Genomic DNA, 26,118 nt, shown 5'->3' on the forward strand with positions numbered 1-26,118 from the left:
TTCTGTTTCACGTTGTGGAGGATTCCGTTGGTACGTTCTTGCAGCAGATGTTCCTTTGGATGGAGATGGAGTCCAAAAAGAAGAGAGCAAGTACAAATGCAGTGTGCGGTGCCTTAAATGATATCGACATGCTCATGTCTTCAATTATGACTCCAAGACAAGGGAAATCTTCTGAAATGCAGTCTCACACAGCCTCAGTTGTCATCACAACAGCAATCCTGGAGAAGCTAGCTCTGAATCTGGTAAGCGTGCTAATCATGACGCTAGTGAAACAGTTCCCAAAGAAAGTGAAGAAGTCGATGGGACAGTGCAAAGTGCAGATGATCATCACTAAGGTTTATCGGGAAGTTTTGAATGAAGTCAACTTGGAATCCTTTGCCACTATGGACATGGTCACCTACAGTAAATTCGTCAAGTTGGTGGTCAAGGACCTCTTCCATCAGTATCGCTCTAAGACAAAGCTCTTGGAAACGTTCGAGTCGAACTCCGATTCGTTTCGAGATGCCGTTTTGAAACATCTCCTAAACAACCTCAAATATCACAGAGACGGCGTAGGCAGGAGCAAAATTAAAAGATTATTTTCAGTTTTATTCAACCCATCTACATATTAACGTCTGGATGACAATGATCAGAGTTGTTTCAGTAACATTTTTTTATTAGAAACGTTTTTAACCTAAATCCAGTTCATGTTTGAACCCCTGGAAGATTTGTCCAGTACCTATAGGTACCGCAAATGCTCACCTCCCAATGGGAGTCTGTGGTCAGTGTGACCAATCCATGGTTGTTGTGCAACAGGTGTGTCATTGGCACCGGCGGATGCTCGACCATTTGCAGCAACATTGTTGTGTTTTAAACACACACAACTACAACTTCTGACTGTACATCAAGTTTAATTGAAGGACATTCCAAAGGATCTCACTACCATGGTTACAGAGTAGCCTTATTAGAGAGTTCCTGGGTTCGAGGTCAAAGACTTGAGTTTTCCTGTTTGTATTTCTGCTGTTGTGTCAGAGCAAGTCGTCTATTCCAAAGTGCACAACGCGTTTATTCTCCGCTCATCAATGCATCGTGTAGGGATTCCACAGATTCAACTCTTTCTGTGAGTCTTCTATTCCTCCAGTATTGCTAAATGGCAACACTATAATTTCAGAGTTTTTTCAGATTGGTGATTATACAAGGTAACACTTGTAGGGTGTAGCTTTTTACCTGTTCTATCAGATACTTTGCATGTACTTTGTACAACTCTTAGCAGCCTGTAACTATGGTAATAAAAAAATATATCACATAAGGTTCAACCTTGTGGGTTTTTTTGGCGTCTGTCTGCTGCTGATCTTTCTAGTCAGATTGGAGTGCAAGTGGTTACTGACAGTTCCCATTACATCACAGCGCCAAGATGCATGAGCAAAAGTCAAAACGAGTTAATTGCCTACCACATGCGCATCAATAAAATAAAACCATTCGAGTGTCTTTGTGCATATGTGCATGGATTCAGCTCAAAATGATTTTTCTAAGCCCCTAACACTTTTCCAGGCCTTTGAGGTAACGTAACATACTTAGTAACCATCTGTAAACACGAGACAGAAACTTCAATTCCTCTCTCCCTCTTAATGCGCTATAATGTCTTAAAAAACGATTTTTCTTGCCTTTTCCATTCCACTTAGGAAATTCCCTGTTGGTGATTCACCACCAGCCTATTGCGTAATGATGGTTGAAACTGGGATATTTTGGAACGTTCTACGTACAATCAAAACACAAAGAAATGCATACCGTACCAAAGTGAGTCAAACCACAATGCTTGGTAGAAAAAGGGACGTGTCCTAGAGTAGAGCAAGGAGAACAACAGGCCCCATGTGAAGCTCATTCCTGTTGCGCGGTAACACAAGTGCATCCCACGGCCAGCTCGTAAGGACATTTGCACCAGACATCATGTGGCTTGTTGCGTATTCTCTTGTAGACCGGAATCTGGATGTAGATGGGCTTGGCAACCATGTGCGCCACAGTGCAATTCTTGCAGACGGCATGCTCGATGATCTCAGGCTCCCTACCTTCACTAAAATTCCACCTGTAATGAAATAGAACTTTATGAGGACAGGTTTTTAGACCCCAGAGCAACTTCCAGAAAACTGTTGATGGGTTGTAATAACTCCAACTCACGTCAGTTCCCAGGGAGCAACTGAAGATCCTCCCAAATCCGACACGTGTTGGAAGTGCGTGCGCTGAAATTTTGGTGAAGAAGTGCACTTATGTGGACACAGAGGTTTGCTGCACACTGTCCCCAGTAAGACCAGTAAGAGCTGGAAACCCTAATAAAGAAAACAGAAATAAAAGCCCAAGAGTTGTCAGTATGATCTCACAGCTATGAGTGTTAGCATTCAAATGTACGCAAAACGACAATAGTGGAGATAAGCTTGCATTTCTCCTGCCCAGTGTCCAGTTTTCAAAACTCCCTTTGCACTCGGACGGCTCGGAGCCCAACAACGAAGTAACAACAAAGGCACTGATGCACTGCCTGATTGTTTAATAGTTTAATTTAATGCTCTGGCTAAATAATTCCATATATGCGCAAGCACTTCTGAGCGTTGCTTTCGAAGCATGTTAATAGAGATCTTGTAGTGGCAGCTTTGGCTAAAAACAAAACAGCCCCTTACTCCAAACATAATGCTGACAATGTTTGCTTGTTATCAATATTTGCCTATAGTTGGCAAAGGCCAGTGGATGCATGTTGCCCTTCCGCATTTCTTGCCATCCCGCCACTAAGAGCACTTTGCAAGATGTATTTTCCAAATACTCCTTACATGTTTGAAGGGTGTTGAACCCAAAGTAAACCACCCACGAAAAGGAATGTTCAGGATGAACCTAAAATGCACAATAAACTTTCCAGGTGAACATAATTTAACTCTCTTTAAACCTGAATGTACATTTTAATGTTGTAGTTCTTTTTAGAGTAGGAAAAGGAAACGTTCTGTACTCACCAGAATTTTGCTGACAGTCATGTTGATGTGGGAATTAACTTTTTAAGAAGTAAAGTTGTGAGCTGTCCAAACTGAATGAGTGTATGTCCAGGCAGTTCCGTTTTTATACACCCTGCCATCCCCGTGACGCCGACATGCATTTGCATGGTGCACTGGCCGCAGGTGAGTTGCTGAGGTTCCATAATCCAAAGCATGATTGAAAACACCAATTTAGTCATTGTTTTGATCACAGATTGGGAAGGACTTGTGCCATTGAGTATCACTGTTACTTGTGTGTATGTGTTTTTACTGCGTTTGTGTGTGAATAGCAATTTCACTTCAGAAGTCGGTGCTAATTTACTGATAGCATGCCAAAAGAAATTTACATTGACATTAACATCAGTGTTAGCATTGTTTTAAAATGGAAGTATTTAACTTTTGTGCATTGAAATATTACACTAAATTCCAACTATACTGTCTTTAAAATGCTTAAAGAACAACGAGGGACAGCAGAATTATATAAGCAATAGTTACAACATGGTACATTCAGCTTACTTTCACAACGTCATGAATTTGCAAATGAAACTCGGCATTCTGCATACTAATCTTTTTTTCCCCATTATAATCTTTGAAACATCAGGAGGAGACAAAATAGAAATCATGATTAGATTTCAATTTATTGTCCAGCCCTACTCGACGTAACCAACGAAGCTAACATCCATGTTTTTAAAATACGGGAGGTAGCCGGAATAATTGTTGTTTACAAACTCCACAGGGCTGAAACTGGGGTAATAAAGTATTTTATGATTAAGAAATTATTTACATTTTTCACATGCTCACTGTTTTTTTTTATTGTTGCTTAAAGTCCTTCTGTATTTTAATTAATCAGTGCGGCTGCCATTTTAAAGTTCATGTGCTCCCACTGTCATGATTCAGGTGTGTGCTGTGCAGGCACGTGCACTCATAGGAGGCAGGTGAGGCAGTGCCTCACCTTGCCACCAGGGGCGGTAAAGGGCTCAACATGGTTTCCTCAGCTGTCACCATAAGTTGTTAAAAAATGAATAATATAATAAAACATAATATAATATCTGTCCTGTGGTCTATGCTTTTAATGCAATTTAATGGAGGATATAATCTCGAAAATAAGAAATGTTTCAAAACTTGACTTTCAGTCAAGGCAAGAAATCATAAGTAAGGGAAGACCAACGCCAGATTTGCGAGGATTAATTCAAACTACGGGCCTCCCGGGACGGACTACAACACGTTCGTTTCAAAAGGATTGGTACTCTAAAAAAGACTGGCTTTGTGGTTGTGCTGCAAAAAATCGACTTTATTGCTTTCCCTGTCATCGAGATCTTCGTCCAGAAGGACAGGAGAATGGACTTCATTTCCAAGTAAAGGTAAGAATACTGCAGTGGTGTATTTAAATGTACAGTGGTGTGTTTAAAATGTTATTAAATTTAATCAAGAATGGGATAACAACCATGTATGCATGTAAATCTGACTTGTGAGTCAGTGCCTTAGCGTCATACAGTACGTTTGTAAATCTGACCCTGAGTCAGTGCCTTAGCGTCATACAGTACGTTTGTAAATCTGACCCCGAGTCAGTGCCTCACCAACGCCAACCCTCAGCGCACGTCACTGGTGCTGTGACTCAGACCTAGCAACACTCTTGTTTGGAGGCAAACAGTGCAGAGACCTGATTTCCATGTGTAAACGTTGGTGTGTGTATGTATGAGCGAGTGCGCCTGGGATTCCAGGTAATAATGAGGGAGTCACCGGTCTTCCCTCAGGAATTCACAACACGTGAAAAATGTGTTGAGCTCTGACCCACTGAGGTGCAATGAGAAAAGATGTGACCTCACCGACTGAGCAACTTTAAAAGTGGATGATGGTCAACAACATAAAAAAAGATTTACAATCAATGAGACAGTTTGACATGACATGGTGCAAACGTTCCTAAAAATTTCAAATCAAAGAATGTCAAGTTGAAACCATTTTTATTTCGCTGTCATGAATATGATCAATCACAAACAAGGCCTTTCACATCACGATGGAGGACAAAAAATAAGCACCAGTTTACAGACACTTGATGGTGTCGGTGGAGGAATTTCACATCTCATACCAGCTCATTTCAGGTGAGACACTGAGGCCACAGGTGAATGTAATGGCATTCTTCCACCGTTGTGCGATGCTGGGCAGCATAACTCAGAGAAAAACATTTACTTTCTCATTGGATGTGACCATAGCTACATAAACTGTGTAAATCCTCAAGAGAAACACAGAATTATGATACAGATACACAATACCCACCCCCCTCTCCACCTAAAAAAAAAAAAAAATCCAACAACAAAATAGTCTGTGAGTCGCCACATGATCTGCTGCCCCAATCTGCCATTTTGGGATAAAATTGAAACAAAACAACTGTTGAAAAGGGGCAGTGGCATTGCTAATGATACAATAAATGTAGCATTATTACTTATTGTAAGTCATTCTACAAAACAACCCGATTTCAACACTAAAACTCCAATGAGAAAACACTTACTTTGAAGAAAGTCACTTTTGGCTCATGTTAGCCTCTGAATTACTGTCGGATACACTGAATCGACAAATAGAATTGCGACCTGTTCGACACACAAAGTCACATTGCAGGCTCTGTCCTATGAATCCAATAATGCCCCCCCCCGCCTGACTGGGGCTCAGAGTTGACATGTTGAATCATCATGTAGATTTTCTTATGCAGTATAAACATCATATTGCATCCTACAAGGGGAAATGTGTACATTCTCGGGTTCGACTCCGACCCACAGCAGTCGACTTTGCCACTTATTCGCAGCCCATCGGGTACCCGATGTCAGCCATGTTTGTTATGAATTGGATTCAGGCATCATTCAAACAGCGACAGTTTACAACACACTCTGGACGTCAATTGTCACACACGCTGGTGCTGTTGACGTCCTTCAACGGGAGGTCGGACTTGGTTGTGAGGAATGTTTGTTTCAAACGCAACTTCTCTTTCTTTTTCTTTCTTTTTTTGGTTATTTTATATGAAACAGTAGAAAAAAAGGGGACCTTGGAGATGATCCGCGTCCTTAAAAACACCTTAGGACTGCGAACCATTTTGCGTCGTTGTCGCACAGGCTCAAGTGCCCTTAAGAACGTTCGAGCGACAACATCAGGGGAACCACTGAGTTGGAAATGTGACATGGCAAAGATGAACAGAACTGTGATGCTCTCTCAAAAATGACATCCCCAGGAGTCGGCAAAAGCTATTGATTACTTTTTCAAAGGGTTCTCAAACGTTCGTTTGAGGTACTATATACAGTGTTGTGTGTCAATACCTGGCATTTCTCATTTTTCATTTCAGATTAGATGAACCAGAATACAGACACATTGTCCTTTATAACCCGATGTTGCTTTTAACTGCCATATAATTGTCTGTAGCAGGGGTATCAAACTTGTTTTTTGGTCACGGGTCACATCATGGTATGGTTTCCCTTGAACGGGAATTGTGACTGTGAACCCGTATAATGTATGATTACCTCATATTATCACAATTACACGACAAATTTATAGGTAACTACGTTCAGAAGCCAGTTAGAATTTGTTTAAAAATCTGTTTTTCCAATTTATTTTAAAAGTGGAACTGCTTACCCAAAAAAAGGGAAGACAATTACCGTATTCTCTGCACTATTAGGCGCACTTAAAAACTTGACTCAAAAAAAACACAGTGCGCTTAATAATGCAGACCGCCTTATGTATGGATCAATTGATGAATTTGTTGATCTATACTGGTTGTACACAGCGCTCTACCAAAATGTTTCAGTACGTTTTAGTACGACTAGTAAATTACAAGGTCGCATCGCTTCCCAACATTACGGCAACCGTGGTCAGGGGGCGTCACCGAATAGCTGTTGTACCCGCGAGGCTATTTCATTTCAAAATAGGCTGCTCCGTTAATGTTTCGAGTAAATTTACGGACCGATATGGAAGGGAAACATAAGTAAGCAGTACCAATGTGTTAGATCTAACTTTAGTCAGTTCCGATCACTTTTATAGGAGATAGTTTGAGAAACGCGATTGTTTACTGAGGGGTCATTGGTTATTGTGCAATTTTTGTATATAATGTGTGACTGAATACCTTATTGACTAGTTTATTGCGATACAAATTCAATTAAAGAAAGTTTATGACAATAAAAAAATGAGTGGGGTTGCTGGACCAAGAACCCAAAGCGTATCACTTTCATACAGAAAGGGAGTTGGACTTTACCTCATTGACAGGGTTGACATTCCCTTTAGCACAACACCATCTAGTGGATGCATACCGCAACCCGAGTCAACCTCAGTTTGATGCAGTATAGCTTCATTTTATGCGCCTTTTAATCCGGTGTGCCCTATATATGAAATAATTTCTAAATTAAAAAATTCAATGCGGGTGCGCCTTATAATCCAGTGCGCCTTATAGTGCGAAAAATACGGTAGGCCTTGAGTTTGACACCTGTGTACGCAACATGTTAGTTTAATGCTGAACTGTTATTTTTCATTCAGCTGCAACTGGGAGAAATTATGTGTGAATTATCAATGAAAAAAACTACTTTATATACATAAATATTGAGAAGTGCCAGCAAAAATTATTATGTAGTGCTCCCACAAATTAAGGTTTTTACGGGCACACCTGGTCTGACTTTTTCTTTTTTGTCTTTCTCTTTTTTTATTTTATTTTTTTTAAAAACAAATAAATACTTAGTTGCAATTATTTTCTATGGTTTTTTTTTTTTTTTTTTTTTCGCAAGTCTGCAAGCTAGGTCAGGAGTTCGGAAAATCTGAGCCTTGAATCACATTTTCACCTCAGTGTTCACCCTGGGAGTTTCTGACAGAGTGTGTGTCACAGAAGACCAAAGTCGGTGTCTTCTTTTGTGATGAACTTTAGGTGGTCTGCGGGACACAAAGCATGACAAGCAAAAATCAGAAGACACAAGCAACATAAAACACAAAACATACTCGGTGTGTATTGATCTCTAACTGACAGGGAAAAATAAAGTGGGTGTGGGGGCGATAAAATAACGCAAATGGAAAGTCAAATCAGCTTTCATTTTTTGGTAAAAGGAATTCCTATTTCATTCCTATTCTAGCCTTGAAATGGCTTTGGCCTTTAATTGACAATTCTAACTTGAATACTGTGGTTGTATTTTGCTGATTTTGTCATCTTTCTATTTCGTAGTTAAGACTAGCTTACTAGGATACAGGTAGCTAAGTAAAGCCGTGGATCGCTACGTGTAACGAGAACAAGATGTGTGTTCACTTTTAGACCAACAACTCGTGGATACAGTAAGCATTGTAAGAGAAATGCAAACATTTTAAAACTAAAAATGAGTGATACCTTCTTTCCTTTTAGATACTGGTGGTTTCCATGAGTGAACACCACCACCGTTTTGCATAGTTAGTGTTTTGGATCTTTCATTGTGAGCACAGCAACAGCATATTTGCATACAAGTCCTATCAAGCATGGCGGCCTGGCCATAAATCTTTGTTGGCACAGCAACAAACTCCGCCCTTAACAAATAAAATACGCTTTCATACAATTATCACGGTGTGTTGTCTTGTTGTTTTGTTTAATAGTTAAAAGTAATGACCATATAGCTAAGTTGTCAATATCAACAACCTTTGCTTACAGACATGTTGTGGATGCTTTGAATAAAAAGTCTCTCTATAAATGCTCACATATTGGTAAAATAGCAGTAGATTAATCACCCAGCCCTAGTGCAACTTAAAATCCACTGAACATTGCTCAGACACATAATGTAAGCTATATAGTCAACTGTCATGTGATCATGTTCTCATTTGTTGTTTGTGCAGACACTATTCGATTGCAGTCAGAAAATGTATGGATCTGGAGGAAGTTTGAAATCTCTGTTTAGCTACTCTACATGGCGATCAATCTACACTCACTGCTGTCACATGTGACAAATGTTTAAAAGCTTTCGCGTAGGCTTAAACTCTCCCAACTGACCTCTGTACTTTGCCTCTGCATCTTGTGACCCGAGCAGGACGACGGGTCTTCCTCCCTCGAACCCTCGCGTTCTATCTCCCGTTCGCGTTTTCCTGTCATGCTGCCTCTGATGTGTGCAAGTCCTGAAGATAAAAAAAAAAAAAATGGGGCGGGATAGGGTTACAGATGATAAAAAGAAGCAAAAGGTGATCTTGAGTTCTTATATAGTGAAATTGTAAATGTAAGGAAAAGAACGTGCAAGACTGATTTTGCCACTACAAAAGTGATGACCAGTGATGGCCAAATGAAACAGTTAAATAAATGCCATCCTACCTGGGTGCTGAGGCACGGCAAACTCATGGTACAGTTTGCCACTGGTGACCGCTGTGTTGTTTTCGGGCACTGTATGGTTACCTGCAAGAGACAACGTTTACATACTCGCTTTCTATACAACCCATTCAAATGTTCACACTATTCAGAACTCAACAGTTGTGTGATTCAACTTGTATCAGAAGGTGAACTTTTCATCCATGGTTAATCTGGAAACACGTATCATGTGACTTACCGTGCTGCGGCGCCATTTGTCGTCGCTGCCCCGGCTGTTTCTCGCTGTTAAAGTTAAGGAGGATGCTCCCGCTGCCGTTGCCTGTGACAACAGAGCTGCCCGACACGCCGGCCACTAGAATGACAGCGCAAAGTAAAATTGAAGCAGGATGGCGTACAGCAAACGTGGCCACAAAAACCTCTGTGCACTTACTGTGGGGGGTGTTGTTGTTGCTTCGGTTGGTCCCCTGCTGTTGTTCTCCAGGTGAGTAGGCCATCATTCCTCCATTTCCGTTGCCATTTGTGGATGGAACGGATGCCAGCAGACCTGAAAGACAGAAATATTTAGAGCTGAAGTATCAGAGTGGCTATCAAAAATGCAGACTGACAGAATCTGTATTCCACATCAGAACAATGTGTCCATCAATAACAATGTGTCCTCACCTAGTCCTCTGTATCGGCTCAGTTGCTGGTAGATTTGCTTCATCCTCTCAATGTTGAGCCGACTGGCCTCGGCGTGGTGCACCATTGGTTTTGGGTAGTTCACGCCGATGACGCACTTGGCGGCCGCTTGTACTGACTCGGGCGCGTTCCATGGGTCGTATATGAACTTGGCAGGAAAAGCTCTTAAGACAGGTAAGTAACGTCTGCAAGCACAGGGAGACATTAGATACCCTGACTCGATAATGATCCTCACAGGTGTGTGTGCGTTTATGTATGTGTGAATGATATCAGGAAATGGTAAAAGCGACTTTTGCCCAAATATGTTTATATGATCGTTTGAATTTCTGCTATTTTTTTATCATGTTTAATAAACAAACATATAAACCAACAAACAATTTTGTTTCAATATAGCATCTTAAATCAATTAAAAGCAAGAAATACAGTGTAGCGACCCAACATGAAAGAATATATCTTCAGGAGAATTTGAATTCTATTTTGGAATTCTGTGCAGGGAGAGCTACCCACCTGATGAAGTCACCATTGGGGTCGATGCGCCGACCGAAGCCCACAGGGCAGTAGCAGTGGAAAAACTGCTGGAAAAAGGAACTACAGGACAGCCACATCCAACTGCCCGCATTCACACTCCAGTCGGAGTCGAGAAGCAGCTCCTCGAAAACCTGTGGCATGACAAACCCAAGTGAGCCGAAACTTATGTGCTGGGGTCAATGTAAGAGGTTGAAATGCACAAAGTACATTTATGAAGTATCTATAAAGAACCACTAGACTTGGTCAAATTCTACCTGTCTTAAAACATTGTAGAAATCATCATCACTTTTTATGGAACATACAGGTTGTTAATAGCGGTGGCTAAAATCCAATGATAGCTTGCCTTCATCCCTTCTTCCCAGCTGATCCACAAGTCACCTCTGGTGAGGAAGCATGACACAGCATGGCGAGCCAGGGGATGAATCCAGCCCTCTTGCCTCAGCTGAGTCATGATAGCGTCTATCCAGGGGAAGCCGGTCTTGGCTTCAGCCCACTTGGCGAGCGCCTCGGGGTTTTTGTCCCAGGGAATGCGAACACAGATGGGGTTCCCCTCCATCTTGTCAAAGCGCGGATTGTTGGTGGCCGCTGTGTAGAAGAATTCGCGCCACAGTAACTGTCCATATTGTGAGAGAGGAGGGGAACTGTTCTTTTCCACCTGAGAAGAAAATATTGGAAGCAGAGTTTTAATCGGACAACTCATAACAGATAAAACTGCAAAATTTCAACGACCAACTTTTGAAACTACTAACTACGTAACTGTCTAGCAGCTTTTTGAAAATCAATCCAGATCTCTGTGATGACTGCCCACCTTGCGATAGAGATCCGTGAGCTTGAAGTAGAAAAGGCGACAGGAGAGGCAGCCGAAACGTAGATAAGGGCTGACGCCCGTTGGGCTGGCCAGTAGCGAGTTGGCGTTCATCCTTGGACGCTCAAAGTTTGCCACCCATGCCTGCAAGGTGCACAAGGAAACCAAGGTAGGGGAGGCGCAGAGCATCCCACAGAAACCAACAGTAAGGCAATGTCTACATGGGCACGTGTATTTAGAATTTTTTTTAGCTTCCTCACCCAGGGGTTTGAAAAAAACTTCACATGCGAACGTATTGCAAAGCAATAGTTGAAGGCGCATTAACTTTGATAGAAAAAGAGGACTGACAACTGTCATTCGGTGAGTTATTAAAACAACAGCAACAAAGGTTTTTTTTTCCTGTGTCGCTCCCAAAGGAGACTTGTTTAGAAACAAATTGGCCAGAGTATCCTAAAAGGTTGTCATTCAGTGCCCTCAAACTTCAATCTGGATAAAAATGCTCAGGAAATTTGGTCTTCTTTTAAAAATACCTGTGTCTGTGGACATGGCATGGCACGGCATTCCAGAAAAAGGGTAGTACAAAGTTTAACCTCCAATTTGGAAACATGCAATAGAACATCAAATTGTCATTAAAACTTGTCAAAATGTACATTGGACTGGCCTGACCCATAAATAACGTAAATCTGCATACAATTGATGCCTGTTGAAATATAATTAGGAGACTAACACAACACATTTTTAAAAAAAATTCTAAAACATGAATAAACCTTTAATCTACAAAAAAGGTAGGCGTAAATATTTGTACATTTGCCTTGAACACAATGAGGTCAAACCTCTACTTGACAGTTTTCTGGAATGCAGTGTCTTTGTGGATGCTCAAGGAAGTCTGTCTCATCACAAATACAAACGAAATATAAAAGAGAATGCTCACTTTTCTTTCTAAATGGCGCTCTAATCTGGTTAGAGCCTCAGTCTCTCCTCCTGGCCACACAGCTGTCGGCAGGCCCTCGGTGTCAAACCCTAAAACACAGATAATAACTAATTCAGCTTTTTAATACCAACTAAAGAGGAATATTCTATATCATTTAACACGGTGCAACTTTTATGGTGGAACACAATCCACTCACAAAGACTGGGTGGACCTCAGATTTGGGTCCCTTTTAAGGTTTGGTTCCCTTTATACTTTTGTTGTTCACCATTGGTCAACTGCTGCTTATTGTGAAGTGAGTTCAAATGTATGCTTGTATCTCAAGTTTGTGCACAAATTCAGCCAATGGCACTATTTATGACCTCGTTCTTTTTGTTGCTCTGGAGGGGTACGATTCCAAAGGAAGAAAATATATGAAATCGTATAAATTCATCAGAATAAGACCTCTTGCAAATGTGGATAAAAATCAAGATACCTATTGGACATTTGCAGATGTGACTGCAGCGCAAATTGGGTCGACCCCATCCGTCAATGCAAGCAATCCCCTACCACTCAAAAGTTTGGACATGGTTTCATTCAATAAAATGTGTGTCCACGCTATCGACTGGTGGTGTGCATAAATAAACACAATCCCACGTGATGATCTTGGTATAAGCACATGCGGCACACAGTTTGCACCTCATTCAGGTGGTGGCAGCAGATGGCTGCCTCGTGTCAGTGTGGCTTGACAGCGGCGTACGGCGCGACTAATGTTCGAGGCTAATTTAGGAGACGAACAGCCTGACCTTAGCTGGCGTAGCTTTAGAAACTTTAAATAAACTGTGTGACAGCAGCAGACGGCCGGCCGCAGGTAAATCTTTGCTCTCAATCGAGCCAAGCCATCTGTGAATGGAAAGCAGACATCTGGATGGAAACTCAAGAGGAAGATGAGATAATCCAATCGTCAGATTTAGACCAATGGGTTCTTGAAATACAAAAAAGGGGCGTGACAGATAGACTTGATTCAACCACGGAGAACATCCTTCATCTACTGCTTATCCTGTTCAGGGTCACATACTAGCTGACTTTCAGTGTTTTGTTATGTCGCTCCATGAACAGCAGGTGCATAACTGTTTTTTCACTCGCATGACATTCACAGCTGCCAAAATGTTACTTGAAACCTTTTATACACGTACCCTACTTACATTTTTTAATGGTGGAATCTAGAACCATTTCCCTTCAATCATTTGTATGTGGAAAATATATTAAGATTCATTATAGTTGTTGCTCTATCTTTTTTATACTGTACAATGTTTTTGTTACTCGTTTTTCTTGCTTCCTCATTATATTCTGCATTTGAATTTTTGTTATCGTTTTAAAATTGCACTTAATGCTTTTTCCTTATGTGAGTGTGTGCTATGTCGTAGTTAGCAAATTTACAATCAATGCCTATGTTATGGAAACAATTGTGTTTTTCTGTAAATAAATATAATGTTGTTGAAAATATGATATATGTAGACCCCTTCAAAGTTTGTAGACAAAGTGACAAAAGTTTTTATGGGGCGTGGCTTAGCTGGAGGCAAAGAACTTTTCAACAGTGTTTATGTTGTAAAGGACGCGAAAAACGGTGATTTGAGTGAATATGTGAATAAAGTCACTCTGCATGACTGATAAACTGGAGGCTATAAATCATTACCTACGTTTTGAATTGACAAGTTTAAATTTACAATATACTTCAGCAACGACTCTTGTGTTAAGCGGTCACAAATGCTGCCAAGTCAACGACAGGGACAGAAGACGAGGCTGGGCGATTATCAATTTCATCATTTCATGAAAGTACATTTGCTGTGATATCTTACCTGATGCGACGTGTGCACTGCAAACACGAGCGTTGTTTGTTGATACCCTCATTCCAATCCTTTCACCTAATCACGTTCAACCACAGCCATCTGCGATTTCTCTGACAGGCAGAGGCTGGTATGTGATAGAATTTCAAATTTTTGCTTTTACGGTTTTCGGAACCAAAAACACAACAAGACGACATTTCTCTTCATGAAGCTAGTGGTTGTTTACTTCTGGCTTCCGTTTAGTTGCCTCCGGTGTCTTTTGCCTCCAGCTAACACTGTGACATCATTGTGACGTAGGCCATGAAGCGTCTATTGCCCTGCCCAATACGTCTTACGTCTCATCATTGTGAACCGCGTTTTTACCATCAATGCGAAAAGAAAACGGAAAAACTCAAATGAGCGGCAGCAGCGGTTTCTCACCAAGCTCCTCCAAGGATGGAACCCCATACTTGTCTCCGTGGTCCTCCAAGATGGGGGTGATGCAGTTGGCCATCAGGCTGTCTGACAGCGTCTCCACAGGCATCTCAGGCGGATCCAAGCGACTGATCAGTGTCTGGAAACGCTTGTATGTAAGCGGTGGTTGGCCACTGTTCAGTTCTATAATCCTGGTGGGCAAAGGAAGAGTTAGAGACCATCACTCAGTCCAATTGCACATGGCCACACAAGATGCTACTGATAACAATCATGAAGTTTTCAGTGTCCGTCTGGTTTCAGGTTTATAACGTACTTGTCTAGGTCATACAGCGTGTGGGAGTTCTTAACGATGACTTTCACTCCTGCCTCCATAGCCAGCTTCTTGATAGCAGCATCTCTTTCCTTTCCAAAAGGCTCTGAGTCATACTCAAAGGTCAACCGCGAGATCTTCCACTCCTGACGCAGACACAACAAGCACTTAAGGGTGTTCGAATGAAATCACAAAATGTCCAAGAGGGACATTTACAGGAGACACTGACCTTAAAGAGTCGTGGAAAAACATTGGCTGGTTGGCCCCTTATGACAAAAAGGCGGGAGTTTAGCTTCCGGAGCTTGCCGTCCAGATCCTCCAAACATTGGAGAAGAAACCTGATGGACAAGGAGAAAATTAAACAAGTTGAATTGCGACCCAGCATACAATCAAGCACTTTACTACTACTAATAATAATTAGTATTAGTATTTTTAATATTCATAACTATTATTATTACTAAACAGTCCCCTGCAACAGAAAAATGCACAATACTTACATAACTCAACCAGACGAACGCAAAGATGGGCCACTGTTAAAGGTATACATGTATTAAGTTTTAAAATGTGTGTTAATTTTTTTTTTTCTTGTTTAATTGGAATGTGATTCCATAAAATTTGGAATTTATTTAACAAGAGGGGCAAGGTGGCATTCCTGTTGATAAATCAAACCACAATCAAACTGCATCAGGTTATCTTTGTCTGTTCTTTATACTTTTTTCATGGCAGTGTATGCGGTGATAAGATATCATGGTTAGATAGCGTTCATTATGATTAAAATTGCTTCCTGTTACCTGTGAACACTGTTTGTACATCCGATTTTCAAATGCAAGTCATGGCGAAGACAACACAATTTGACAAGTGAGAGAGGTTTGTATTTTGATGTTATCACTTCAGGCTAAAGAAAATAACGGCGTAGACAAAATGTGATTTGATGTTAAAGGGCATCGTGCATAAATCACGTTTAGTAACTTCGCTTTGTGTGTACAATGTTGTGCTGAAATATAAACAGTTCACTTCTTTTGCAGGATTTTAGTACTTGCTATTTACATTGATGACGCTGTTATCACCATCTACCCCCACACGCAACACCTCGAAAACTATGACTGTTGTACAACATGTCTTGAGCAGTCTTGATGACAATTTCTGCCAGTTAGTTGAATTCGTTTTGGTGCCCAGTCACATCTGCCGGTTTGACCTACATACAAACCAGAACACACCACCAGTCTAGACTACGTCTGATCAACATGAGGATCAAGCATGAGTCTAGCAGAACAGTCAGTCCATGTCTGTCAGACTGTCGCTGAGGAGAGACGCTCAAAGCTCTTTAAAATAAAGATACAGGCACAGTTCAAAGAAGAGGACTTTTCAATGGTTGGATGGTTAGTTAGGGTTCAGATCACTACACCTTGATCAGGCAAAAGCAGGCCTCTCCTCCCAGCTGGGTGTAAAGGCTGCAACGGTTGCGTCAGTTACAAAATTAACAATAGGCCAACGTGGCCAATTATACCAAATTATTTTTATAGGTTGTGAGTGGTGAAGCACAAAATCAGAACGAGATCAAATTACATTTAAATATCCCGGGTTCACAATCTCTTGCATGTAGGACTCACCACAGGTTTCTCCTGTGCTGTACCTAACAAGCCATTTCCTGCCAATGTTAGTGTTTCACTGCAAGCAAGTGTGTGTGGGTTTGTGTGTTAACCACATCATGGAACCTCAGACCTTATATAACTGTTCTGTTCTACATTTGTTGGTGCACATACACATAGTTTCCATGGAACCACAATTAAATCCCTTAGCCTAGTAACCTCATTCCTGGTGCACACGTGCAAACAGTCTCTCCTTTCTGTGCCCCTTAAGTCACAAAAATATTGACAAGTCAATATTGCTTATAAAAACTGACGGAGGTCATATGACAAGCTATCATTTGACAGTTGCATCTGGATGGCTGAATTTAACTATCCATCCATCCATTTTCTATACCGCTTGTCCCCACGGGGGTCGCGGGTGTGCTGGAGCCTATCCCAGCAATCATCGGGCAGTAGGCAGGGGACAGACACCCTGGACCGGTTGCCAGCCAATCGCAGGGCACATAGAGCTGGACAATCATTCGCACTCGCACTCACACCTAGGGGCGATTTGGAGTGCTCAATCGGCCTACCAAGCATGTTTTTAGTATGTGGGAGGAAACTGGAGTGGCTGGAGAAAACCCACGCAGGCACGGGGTGAACAAGCAAACTCTACACAGGGAGGGCCGGAGGTGGAATCAAATCCTGATTCTATGCTGTCGTATATTTTGGCAGATGGCAGCATGACGGCTGTGTTGAGCGAGCGCACTTCCTTCGCCCGGCATGTTTGCCTGCAGCCTTTTTTCAGGGAGCGCTTCTGCCGGCATGGAGAGTGCCTCGCCACAAGTAGGTCACTATCACATAACCACTCACAAGTTGAATGTCGCTGCCTGGCACACTAACCTACATTTGCCTCTTCACTTATTCAACAGTGAGGAAAAACTATTATTGAGGTATGTGTAAACATGGACTTCTGCCTGACTTTTCTTGTGTCATTACCAGGCTATTTAAAAAAAAAAAAAAAAAAAGATTCAATTTGTTTGAGGCCCATACTTTCGCCGTAAGTGCGTGGTGGCGCATTGGTTAGTACGTCCACCTCACAGTTACTTTTGCCGGAACGCAATGTTTGAGTCAAGTAAAAGTTTCATTTTGTAACGCAAGCTTAAAAATTATTTCACCCCAGAATTTGAAAATTTCTTGCAAATGTTTAAGTGAAATCCAAAAGATGTAGGCAAAGCAAATGTACAGGGAATGTTTGAATTAATAGTTTACTAAACCTGACATCTGCTTCTCAAATTCAGTTTGTGTACGTAATTGAAAGTATTTAACTCTTCACGCCGAGCCAGACCAACTAAATTGACTCTTTGTAAGGCTTATAAGGCCCAGGTGTCAAACTCACTTTTTGTACACAATTTGCCCCACATACAATCTTCTTACCTCCACCTGTTGACCCCAACATTGGAGGAGCCTGCAAACCAAGGGTCCAAAATGTAGACGCAGCGCACTGTGCCTGCCCCCTGGACTGCCTCCTTAAGAGCTGGGTTGTCATGAAGACGGAGTCCCTTGCGGAACCAATGGATGGAATTGGGGGCCATGTTTGTCTGTGGAAGGGACGACAGAAAAGATGAGTGTTGTGTCAACGTCAATGACAAATTACATCAATGCACAGCGATCTTCACACGAGTCTCAAAACTTATGATTATTCTAAGGCACTTGAGTTCAAATCATATATTTCTAAATAAGAGTTTGTATGTAAGAATGAAAAAGAACAACAATCCCAAAGGCCGCGTATGACCCTAACCCTAACCCTATTCCAGCCCACTGACTGTACGTTTAACACCCTTGCTCTAGTTCATCCTAAAGGTGTTTATAGCAGGCTTATCCCACTCCAATCTAATTCAAGCCTGTGTTTATGGACCTTGGTCTGTGCAGTCGGAACAGAAAATGGGTTTTAAACAAACTGTTCCCACAGAGTTGGTAGCATGCTCTTTGCCTGATTGTTTTTGCTGCAATGAGAGAGACACCAGACTGAGCAGGTGTGAAAAGGCTCATCACTAAATCTGTTAACCACGTCTACAGGCAAGACGAAAGAACAGACAATTCCAAAAATGATGTATTTCTGAGAATTTCAAAGATTCTGTCTTTGAACTGACCAGTTCCCGCTTATGTTTATCAGCTTTTAAACATCTTTGTGGACGACTGCTTTTTATGACTGTCCTTTTTGTTGAACAACTATAACGGTTGTCATCTTTGATGACGTATGACTTGGATGAGTACGACCCGAGTGAATGTCCGTATTGCATATATACGTATACATACTGCATATATCGGTTAAATAATCTGTCACTCAAAGTTTGAGAGCTATTTTCATCATCATAAATAATTATTGAACAATTCCTGAATGTTTCAAGTTATGTTTTGAAAATACTGACCTAAAAACAAATCACCAGAGTGAATAATGAAGTCTTTAAACAGCAATAATAATAAACCTTGACTTATTACTTTTGCTTTTCACATTTTCGCCAAACATGGTTAAAACCAGCAAGGGATTTGTAGACTAGTTAAAAACCATATGGAACACAAATGAGCTAATATCACAATCTTTATTGAAGATAGCAATCTAATTTGTGAATTCCATTGAATAAAAATATATTTCCTGACCACAATGATAAAGTGTACATACTGTACATGCATAACATCTCTGGTGGCGCACTGAACTTCCCACTGATGGAAACTAGGTCATGAGTCTGTGCTGTCTTGGAACCATTCACTATTTCAATCTGACACTCAGATCAGGCCAAAATGATGACCCTTTGTTAAAACTCAATGATTACAACTAAATAAAAGCAAGACTTTGCCATTGAAATGATCGTCCACGACCGGACACAAACACAAGAAACCGGGTCAGGGGAGAACGCTTTATGTAACCGGTGGCGCTGTTTATAACAGTAAAAGGTATTCTCCGCTTAAAACTAAACACCTTCGCCCGCAGAACAACTGCCTTACCTTGCGGAAACACCCCGAAGAGGATATTTAAGTCAAGCCCAAAGAAATGGACATTCTTCCCTCTTGGGTGTTAAAGTGCCGTCAGCCACTTGCAGGATCGCTGGCCTCAATCGAGAGTCCAAAACTGCTTGCGCACGGATCCCTGGTTTCATAACACTTGGCTCAAACGCGCATGCGCTAAATCCATGTAGCCTCCTTTCGTGAGTCCCGCAGTGGCCAAAATGTCCGACAAAATGGCACGAAAATATCGCTTTCAAAACAATGATTATCATCATATTTTATGGACCTTTAAGATTAAAACACGGAATGGTACATAATTAAAATGATTAGGCATAAAGAATGTATATACACAATGTATTTACTAAAAAAGTGTTACTTTTCCAGTTAAAAGATCTCAATGTAAGTTGCGTTCAGAGTGTGGTTGCTTAATTTTCCATAACCATGAATGCAGCACAAAGCTTTCACCAACGTGAGGGCAGCGACGCTTCAATTTCTGCCTTTCTATTGGTCGGCATGCCGGCCTACATCACCCACTGGGTCACGTTGTGAGCGGCATGGGAATCCGGAAGTTAACGATTGATTAATTTGGGACGCTTTTTATTTTTGCAAATAATAATAATAATAATAAAAAAAATAATAATAATAACACATTTAGTTTATCATGCACTTTACATTGGAAATGAATGAAGACCAAAGGTATTGATCTGTATGATACTGCAGAACCCCGTTTTATTGAGTAAAACATGATCTGATTTTCATTTTATTTCCTTGTTTTATTTAAATAATAATTATAGGGGTATATCGTATTATACATGATCAATTTTGTTATATTTATGCTGATTATTATCTAACTAATGTTCGAATTGAAGTGATATTAATAAAACCTGATTGTTGGCATACATTTTCATTATTATCTGTTGTTTAAATTTTCTTTTAAAAAATCATTAAAATAAATAAATGAATGTTTGTTGCATTTTTTAAAGTGATATTTCTGAAGAAATCGTAAAATTCCTAATACAAGTATTAGTAATACGATTCACCAGTTCATGACGCATTTCAGTAAATGAGAGAAAACAGATATTTGCAGAGCGCCTAAAATACTCCTCAAAGTATTGCTGGGATGAATTAAATGTATGTATGCCTGTTGGCATGATTGTCTGTGTTTGTTTTGCTGTTTAATTAGTTGCACTGTATGTTCAATGAGGCATCTGCTGGGTATAATTATTTTGGGGATGTAATTGGCTTTTAATGATTCTAATTAGCGATTACTGGTTTCTCATGTAACTATAGTGAGCAGTAAAACAGTTGTGATGCCCCCACTGAGCTGACGGGTTGCGAGATTTGCTGACATGATACTTTGAACTCTCACATTTTATTTTAGATATATTTTCCTTCATTTCAAATTTGACAACTGTAGGAGTCACATTGAAGGTTTGACAATTACTAATTTAAAGAAAAAAAATTACAATAGGATCAACCAGTTACCCAGTACTGAATGTGTTTTTTGTGAAGTGGTTGGATTTTGTGGTGTTTCACTTTCATAAACTAGAATTTCCTTTATTCCGTGCACGCTATACGAACATGAATAAAAAAGAATCCAGGAGAGCTCTTTCTGAGACTTTGTTGACTATATGCACAAACACTGCAAGTGGCAGCATTTCTAAGGCGGCATTGTGTATATACACAAGACAAAAAAGTATGTAAACCAATGAATGCTAACATTGGATTTCCTAGCACATAGGCAATGTGCATGGTTTAAAAACACTCGACAAATGGACCAATATAAGAAATAAGATCCATCCTACCCACATGAATAAAAGTACTATAAGCTTGTTAAAGTGACAACATTGCAGCCATTATTTGCGCTCATGTTGACAAATAACAGGATTTCAATTGAGGTTATTCTCGAAAGCCACCTGCACATCCACGTGCCTCCATCTGTTACAGATTGTGAACACCCGGCCGGATGCAACATGCCTGAGTGACACAGACGGTTGGTGAAGCTGAATTGGCTACAAACATGCTGCATGCCACGTTCTGACGCCTCTCTTTATAGAAACAACACACACAGACACATGTGGCCCTTTTCTTTCGGCCTGATTCATTTGTCGCTATGATCATCTGCCTTGCTCTGCCACCAGTGAGTTGTGGATAATTCCGTGGTCTCAGTCACCTTGTTGGCCAGCAGGATGCGGAGGATGGACTGTTGTCTTGCTTTTCTTGTGTTTCCACTGGTGACAGTGGGGGAGGACGGAGGGGGGCGGCTAACGTCATCACTAAACAGCTCATGGCACCTCCATTGTACAAGTTCACTGGCTCAATCCATCCATGAATCTATTCACACTTAAATGAGAGTCGGGCTATACCTTGAAATGGTTAGAAGATAAGAGCAGGATTTTTTTTTTTAAATGAAAAGGAATGAATAATACTTTGAAATGAAATACTTTGCCTGTGTTACTATAGGTTACATCACAGGTGTCAAACTCAAGACCCGGCCGGGGGCCAGATACGGCCCGCCACATCATTTTATGTGGCCCGCGAAGACAAATTGTGCATCAAATTCATGTCATTGCTAGAATTGCAAATTGTCTTCACTTTTAATAATATCTTCTTTTAAAAATATTTGACCAGTTTTTACTTGTCTGATTTGAAAACGAGTTATTTGTCAGTTTGTTTTGTAGCTTTTACTGTATGTAATGAGGTGCTCATACATTGATTTGGGTTGACAGTCATAATGGCCCTCTGAAAAAAGCTATGACTACAATGCGGCCTATGAAAAAAAATAGTTTGACACCCCTGGGTTACATATAGGCCTTTACTAGTTACTGTAGTCATGTAAATTAACGCATCTCAGCATCACCATCACAAATACAGGTGGCAGAAGTCAGCAACACATCTTTATTCCATGACCGTCTGCCAATGTTGCTAAAGACAATTTATTAAAGATACAAAGACAGCATCACATCACAAAGGACAAACATATCTGCTGGTCTGCTGAATGAGAGGCCTGATACTGAGATCCGCCACAATATGTTCTTAATTTCTGACAGTACTACTTTGTCTTTATGTATAAAACCGTCTCGAGTGTTTGTCTGACATCTGCTGGACAGACAGAAAAGTGCAAGTGGATGTCATAACGATAATGTAAAACCGTCATATGAAAAGATAATAAACAAAGCAAAGCAGTTGTTACAGTTATAGTGAGCAAGCAATACGTAAAATATGGACAAGTTGTAACAAATTGTATTCGTTTGCCTTTAATACATAATTCTGACGATTATTTTGCAGCACAGTAAGTGACGCCTGGATTTCATGCAAACGTAAACTTGAGCGTCACATACCCAATCAATTGATGGCCTTTGGATATTCTTTGTGTGACACTATAAGTCCTTACCTTCGTGCATGAGCTTTATTCACATGGGTGTCGTGAGCAGTAGTCCGTATGGTAACGAACTACTGTACGAAGTGGTCACGTATTTTTTTTTACTTTATGCATGGATATTTTTTCCTAAGCTTTTGTTTTAACTTTCTGCATTTTAAAACAGTCATCTATACTTCCATGTTCCTTTCAAATAGTACTTGTACGAGGGAGTAGTTCAGCCTCCGCCGATGACGTAGAATACGCATAGTACCTTAATTATTATTATTATTATTATTATTATTTAACTTCCTGCCTTCTAAAACAGTAATCTATACTTTCTTGTTCCTTTTAAATGGCACTTGTAGGTCGACTGGGCATAGAATACCCATAGGACCCTAAAACATTGGATAAAAGCAGGAACAACAGTGACATGGATGAATGAGAACCAGGGAGCGCTTCTAAAGAAAAGGTTCGTAGACGCAAGATATTCCCCATCTATTAGCACATTTATAAACATTTTGGGGATGTTATTGACCTAAAAATATGAAAAAATGCCAGCCCAGAAAGATCACCCAAGACCTGCATTTCCGATCATCTAGGAAGCCTCCAGTCTGATTTCTTTCAGTAGGCGCACAAGCCTAACCTGAACATTTTGGTGCACAATTGGAAAATTTAGGGGTGGACACTAAGTCAATTTCCAAAGTAAATATTTTCACTATATTGCTGTAAATGTGGTTTTGTGTGGAGATGTTTATGAGCAGCAAAAAAATAAAGTATTATTTAAAAAAAAAAACATGATGCAAGCCAATTTGGGTTAGAAATTGGACCAACCCTGTGAGCTTCCTTCAGCAGTTAAATACTGTACAATTTACATGTATTGTCATTCAATTCCAGAACATTCCTCACTGCAATGGATAGAAAGCTGGTTCTCCTTTTAATCCTCCAATTAGCTCCTCAGCTTAGCACTGATGAAGATAGCTTTGATAAAAAGGAGTTGGCGTTGCGGGTGGTCACCAACAGCACGTCCTGCAGTGTTACATGTGGCATTGGCATGAAAACGCAAACGGTTTGCTCGTACAAACATACCAATGCGATGTTGCAGAAGAAATCGAAAGAGCTTTCCGATGAAGACCAGGTAATGTAGCACACGGCCAATCAAGGGACAAGGATTCTGCATCGACTATTATGGTGTGTTTGAATTGCAGAAGACGGAAAAGTGTCACGATGAGAAAGTCAGGTGTCAAGAGTTTAAGAAGTGTGGAATCAAGACTGTCACTAGGACCGTGGGAGATATGCTGGAGCTGGATTGTCTGTTCGAGAAAACGATACTGATGAATACACTCTCATGGAGGTAAGCGTTGATTCCCATTGGTTAGTTGTGAGGGATCATCTGATATGCCACAGGAAGGGATCCAAAACATTTGCTCCGAACAATGTATCTTTTGTAAGTATCTTTGTAAGCTTCTGGTTGTGACATGAGACCTGACGACTGTGATCTCATTTTCAGTCAGCAGCAAGTGGCAACATGGCCGAGATTATATTAAGGTTAGGGTCACTTGATGTTGTGTTCTTTAGGGTTTTGTGTTCTCTTCACTCTAGGGTCAGTTGGTACTACGCCCCAGGGTTAATCAGCTCTGACGACAAGCTTTTCATGCGCTTTACGTCTCCGCAAGTGGACCTGCTCATTCTGGACCCAATCAAGGAGAAACACGCAGGTGAACAACGTGTCAATCAGGGCAAGCCTCTTGTGGTGACATGAGAAAGTGCTTACAAGTTTCCGTTGTGTCCATCAGGAACGTACCGCTGTGACGTCCTTGATCCCAATTCCAAAATGTTGAAATCCGTTTACTGGGGTGTCAGAGTGCTCCCAAAAGGGTTCATCAATCTGGACTACGAGCACGCTCAGAGTATGTGGAACACACCTTGGAACGAGAAGACGGACATTATGTCGAATCGCTACGGTTCCCTGAGCTTCTGGGTATACATAGTAAGTAAGGTCCACTTCAGCAACTAAGGGTTTGGCGTCATGACGTATGGCTAAGTTTTAAATGTGTCTCACATTGAACTGAAAGTAGGAGCCCAGCCTAGTTTCTGCATTGATCATAGATGAGATTTCAGTCCATTTGTACCATGTAAGTAATGGATGACTGAAAATTGTAGCATTCTCAATTAGCAAGTGTGCAGAAAAATTAACCTGTTACAAGCTATCCTACATTCCATTCCAATGACATCAACATACCCAGACATATATTTATGTACAGTTTACACATTCTCTCCATTGATTAGTGTGGACATGAATACAAAGAATGTACATACATATTTATGTACGTATACATACCATAGCTTTCAGTATTTTGTCGGATTCATTCCATGTTGCTTGTATGTGTGAATCCACAGATGTTGGCCTTTCTGAGCATTCTCAACATTGTAGGGGTGCTCATCCTGGTCCTGAAAATCTGGGCGAAAAGAGGCTCATATAAACTCCCTGAGGATGAAAACACACCTGAAGCTATGACTCAGATTTGATAGCTCCTGGAGTTTATGCATGCCATCACACAAAGCATTTCCGGAATAAATATTAGTCGGCGTACCATTTTCTTGTTTTCATTTGTTTCAATTTGTTAAGCCATTTGACGGAAAAAAACGACCTACTTTCCCATCCTTTGGAATATGATGGAAAACGTATTCTTGTCACGTAACTGTCACACCATTAGTGCAAAAACCACCACATCTAAGTGTTCAATTTAGACCAGGTTACCCAGCTCACTGAGATGCCCCCAAGGACCACATGAGTAGCCCTCAGGCGTGTTGCAAAAACTGATAAGCGGTGATTCCAGAAATGTTGTTTGACATAAATGAAAATGACTCTTATCCTGACACCACATACATTCTACGTTGTCTCCAAGTGACAGCGTGAGCATGAGAAGAAGCCAATAGATGGCAGTGCTTGCACACTTTTAAGTCGGCTCCCTCACCCTCACTACTCAAATTTGTTGGCCACGCTTCTCAAAAGCAAACAAGTCAACTCATGGATTGCTTTGTAAGTCACTCGAGGGTAGCAGTTATTCCTATCACACACTACCTATGTGCTGTACTGAACTGAGCTCAGCACCACACGTGTCATATTTGAGCACATATCTGAAAAGCGTTAGGCCCCAAAATCCGTAAACGGGCAGGCATGCGGTATACTGCAGGTAAACAAGATCAATGCAATTATCATGACATGCTAATTCCTTCATTTCCTGGTGGAACATGGAACAAGACGGTCATTTCCATTTGTGAGCTTGACAAGACAGACATGTGCACACTGACTCATGTAATGACTATTGCATGGTAGCACATGAGGGACGTCAGGCGTGAAAGTAACGACCATCGTCAACCATCTCAATACACTAATAGGTTGTAAAAATAAATAGAAAACTGACAA

The 26,118-nt window shown here is 40.8% G+C and overlaps 2 protein-coding genes and 1 long non-coding RNA gene across 3 annotated transcripts; 1 reads left to right on the forward strand and 2 right to left on the reverse strand.

The window, feature by feature from the left end:
* Nucleotides 1–1,304: 1,304 nt before the first annotated feature.
* LOC119130762 lies at nt 1,305–3,893 on the reverse strand. The gene is made up of 2 exons (XR_005099512.1): nt 2,155–3,893; nt 1,305–2,062 (listed from the first exon to the last, which is right to left on the reverse strand). It is a non-coding gene; the product is annotated as an uncharacterized LOC119130762 (long non-coding RNA).
* A 3,777-nt stretch (nt 3,894–7,670) lies between these two features.
* Nucleotides 7,671–19,481, reverse strand: LOC119130731 (cryptochrome-1-like). The gene is made up of 15 exons (XM_037264637.1): nt 19,331–19,481; nt 17,762–17,925; nt 14,986–15,094; nt 14,760–14,902; nt 14,453–14,637; nt 12,210–12,298; nt 11,282–11,422; nt 10,817–11,128; nt 10,453–10,604; nt 9,928–10,130; nt 9,698–9,811; nt 9,506–9,619; nt 9,274–9,354; nt 8,962–9,083; nt 7,671–7,886 (listed from the first exon to the last, which is right to left on the reverse strand). Exons 2-15 carry the CDS (start codon nt 17,917–17,919, stop codon nt 7,878–7,880), a joined length of 1,932 nt encoding a protein of 643 aa, XP_037120532.1. The 5' UTR covers nt 17,920–17,925; nt 19,331–19,481; the 3' UTR covers nt 7,671–7,877.
* A 3,310-nt stretch (nt 19,482–22,791) lies between these two features.
* tmem81 (transmembrane protein 81) lies at nt 22,792–25,254 on the forward strand. The gene is made up of 7 exons (XM_037279685.1): nt 22,792–23,160; nt 23,250–23,315; nt 23,586–23,826; nt 23,897–24,042; nt 24,291–24,406; nt 24,485–24,678; nt 25,089–25,254. Exons 1-7 carry the CDS (start codon nt 23,126–23,128, stop codon nt 25,215–25,217), a joined length of 927 nt encoding a protein of 308 aa, XP_037135580.1. The 5' UTR covers nt 22,792–23,125; the 3' UTR covers nt 25,218–25,254.
* Nucleotides 25,255–26,118: the final 864 nt, after the last annotated feature.

The sequence above is a fragment of the Syngnathus acus genome, chromosome 2 (genome assembly GCF_901709675.1).
Source record: "Syngnathus acus chromosome 2, fSynAcu1.2, whole genome shotgun sequence".
Taxonomy (NCBI): domain Eukaryota; kingdom Metazoa; phylum Chordata; class Actinopteri; order Syngnathiformes; family Syngnathidae; genus Syngnathus; species Syngnathus acus.

Excerpts from the sequence above, each read along its gene's own strand:
- LOC119130731 (XM_037264637.1), bottom strand. The coding sequence starts at position 17,919 with ATGGCCCCCAATTCCATCCATTGGTTCCGCAAGGGACTCCGTCTTCAT. Across the intron at positions 11,423-12,209 it reads AGCGCCATTTAGAAAGAAAA|GCATGGGTGGCAAACTTTGA; the intron begins GTGAGCATTCTC and ends TGCACCTTGCAG. Across the intron at positions 10,605-10,816 it reads GCTGGGAAGAAGGGATGAAG|GTTTTCGAGGAGCTGCTTCT; the intron begins GCAAGCTATCAT and ends GTCATGCCACAG.
- tmem81 (XM_037279685.1), top strand. The coding sequence starts at position 23,126 with ATGAATGAGAACCAGGGAGCGCTTCTAAAGAAAAG. Across the intron at positions 23,316-23,585 it reads CTCCAGTCTGATTTCTTTCA|AACATTCCTCACTGCAATGG; the intron begins GTAGGCGCACAA and ends ATTCAATTCCAG. Across the intron at positions 24,043-24,290 it reads ATGAATACACTCTCATGGAG|GGTCAGTTGGTACTACGCCC; the intron begins GTAAGCGTTGAT and ends TCTTCACTCTAG.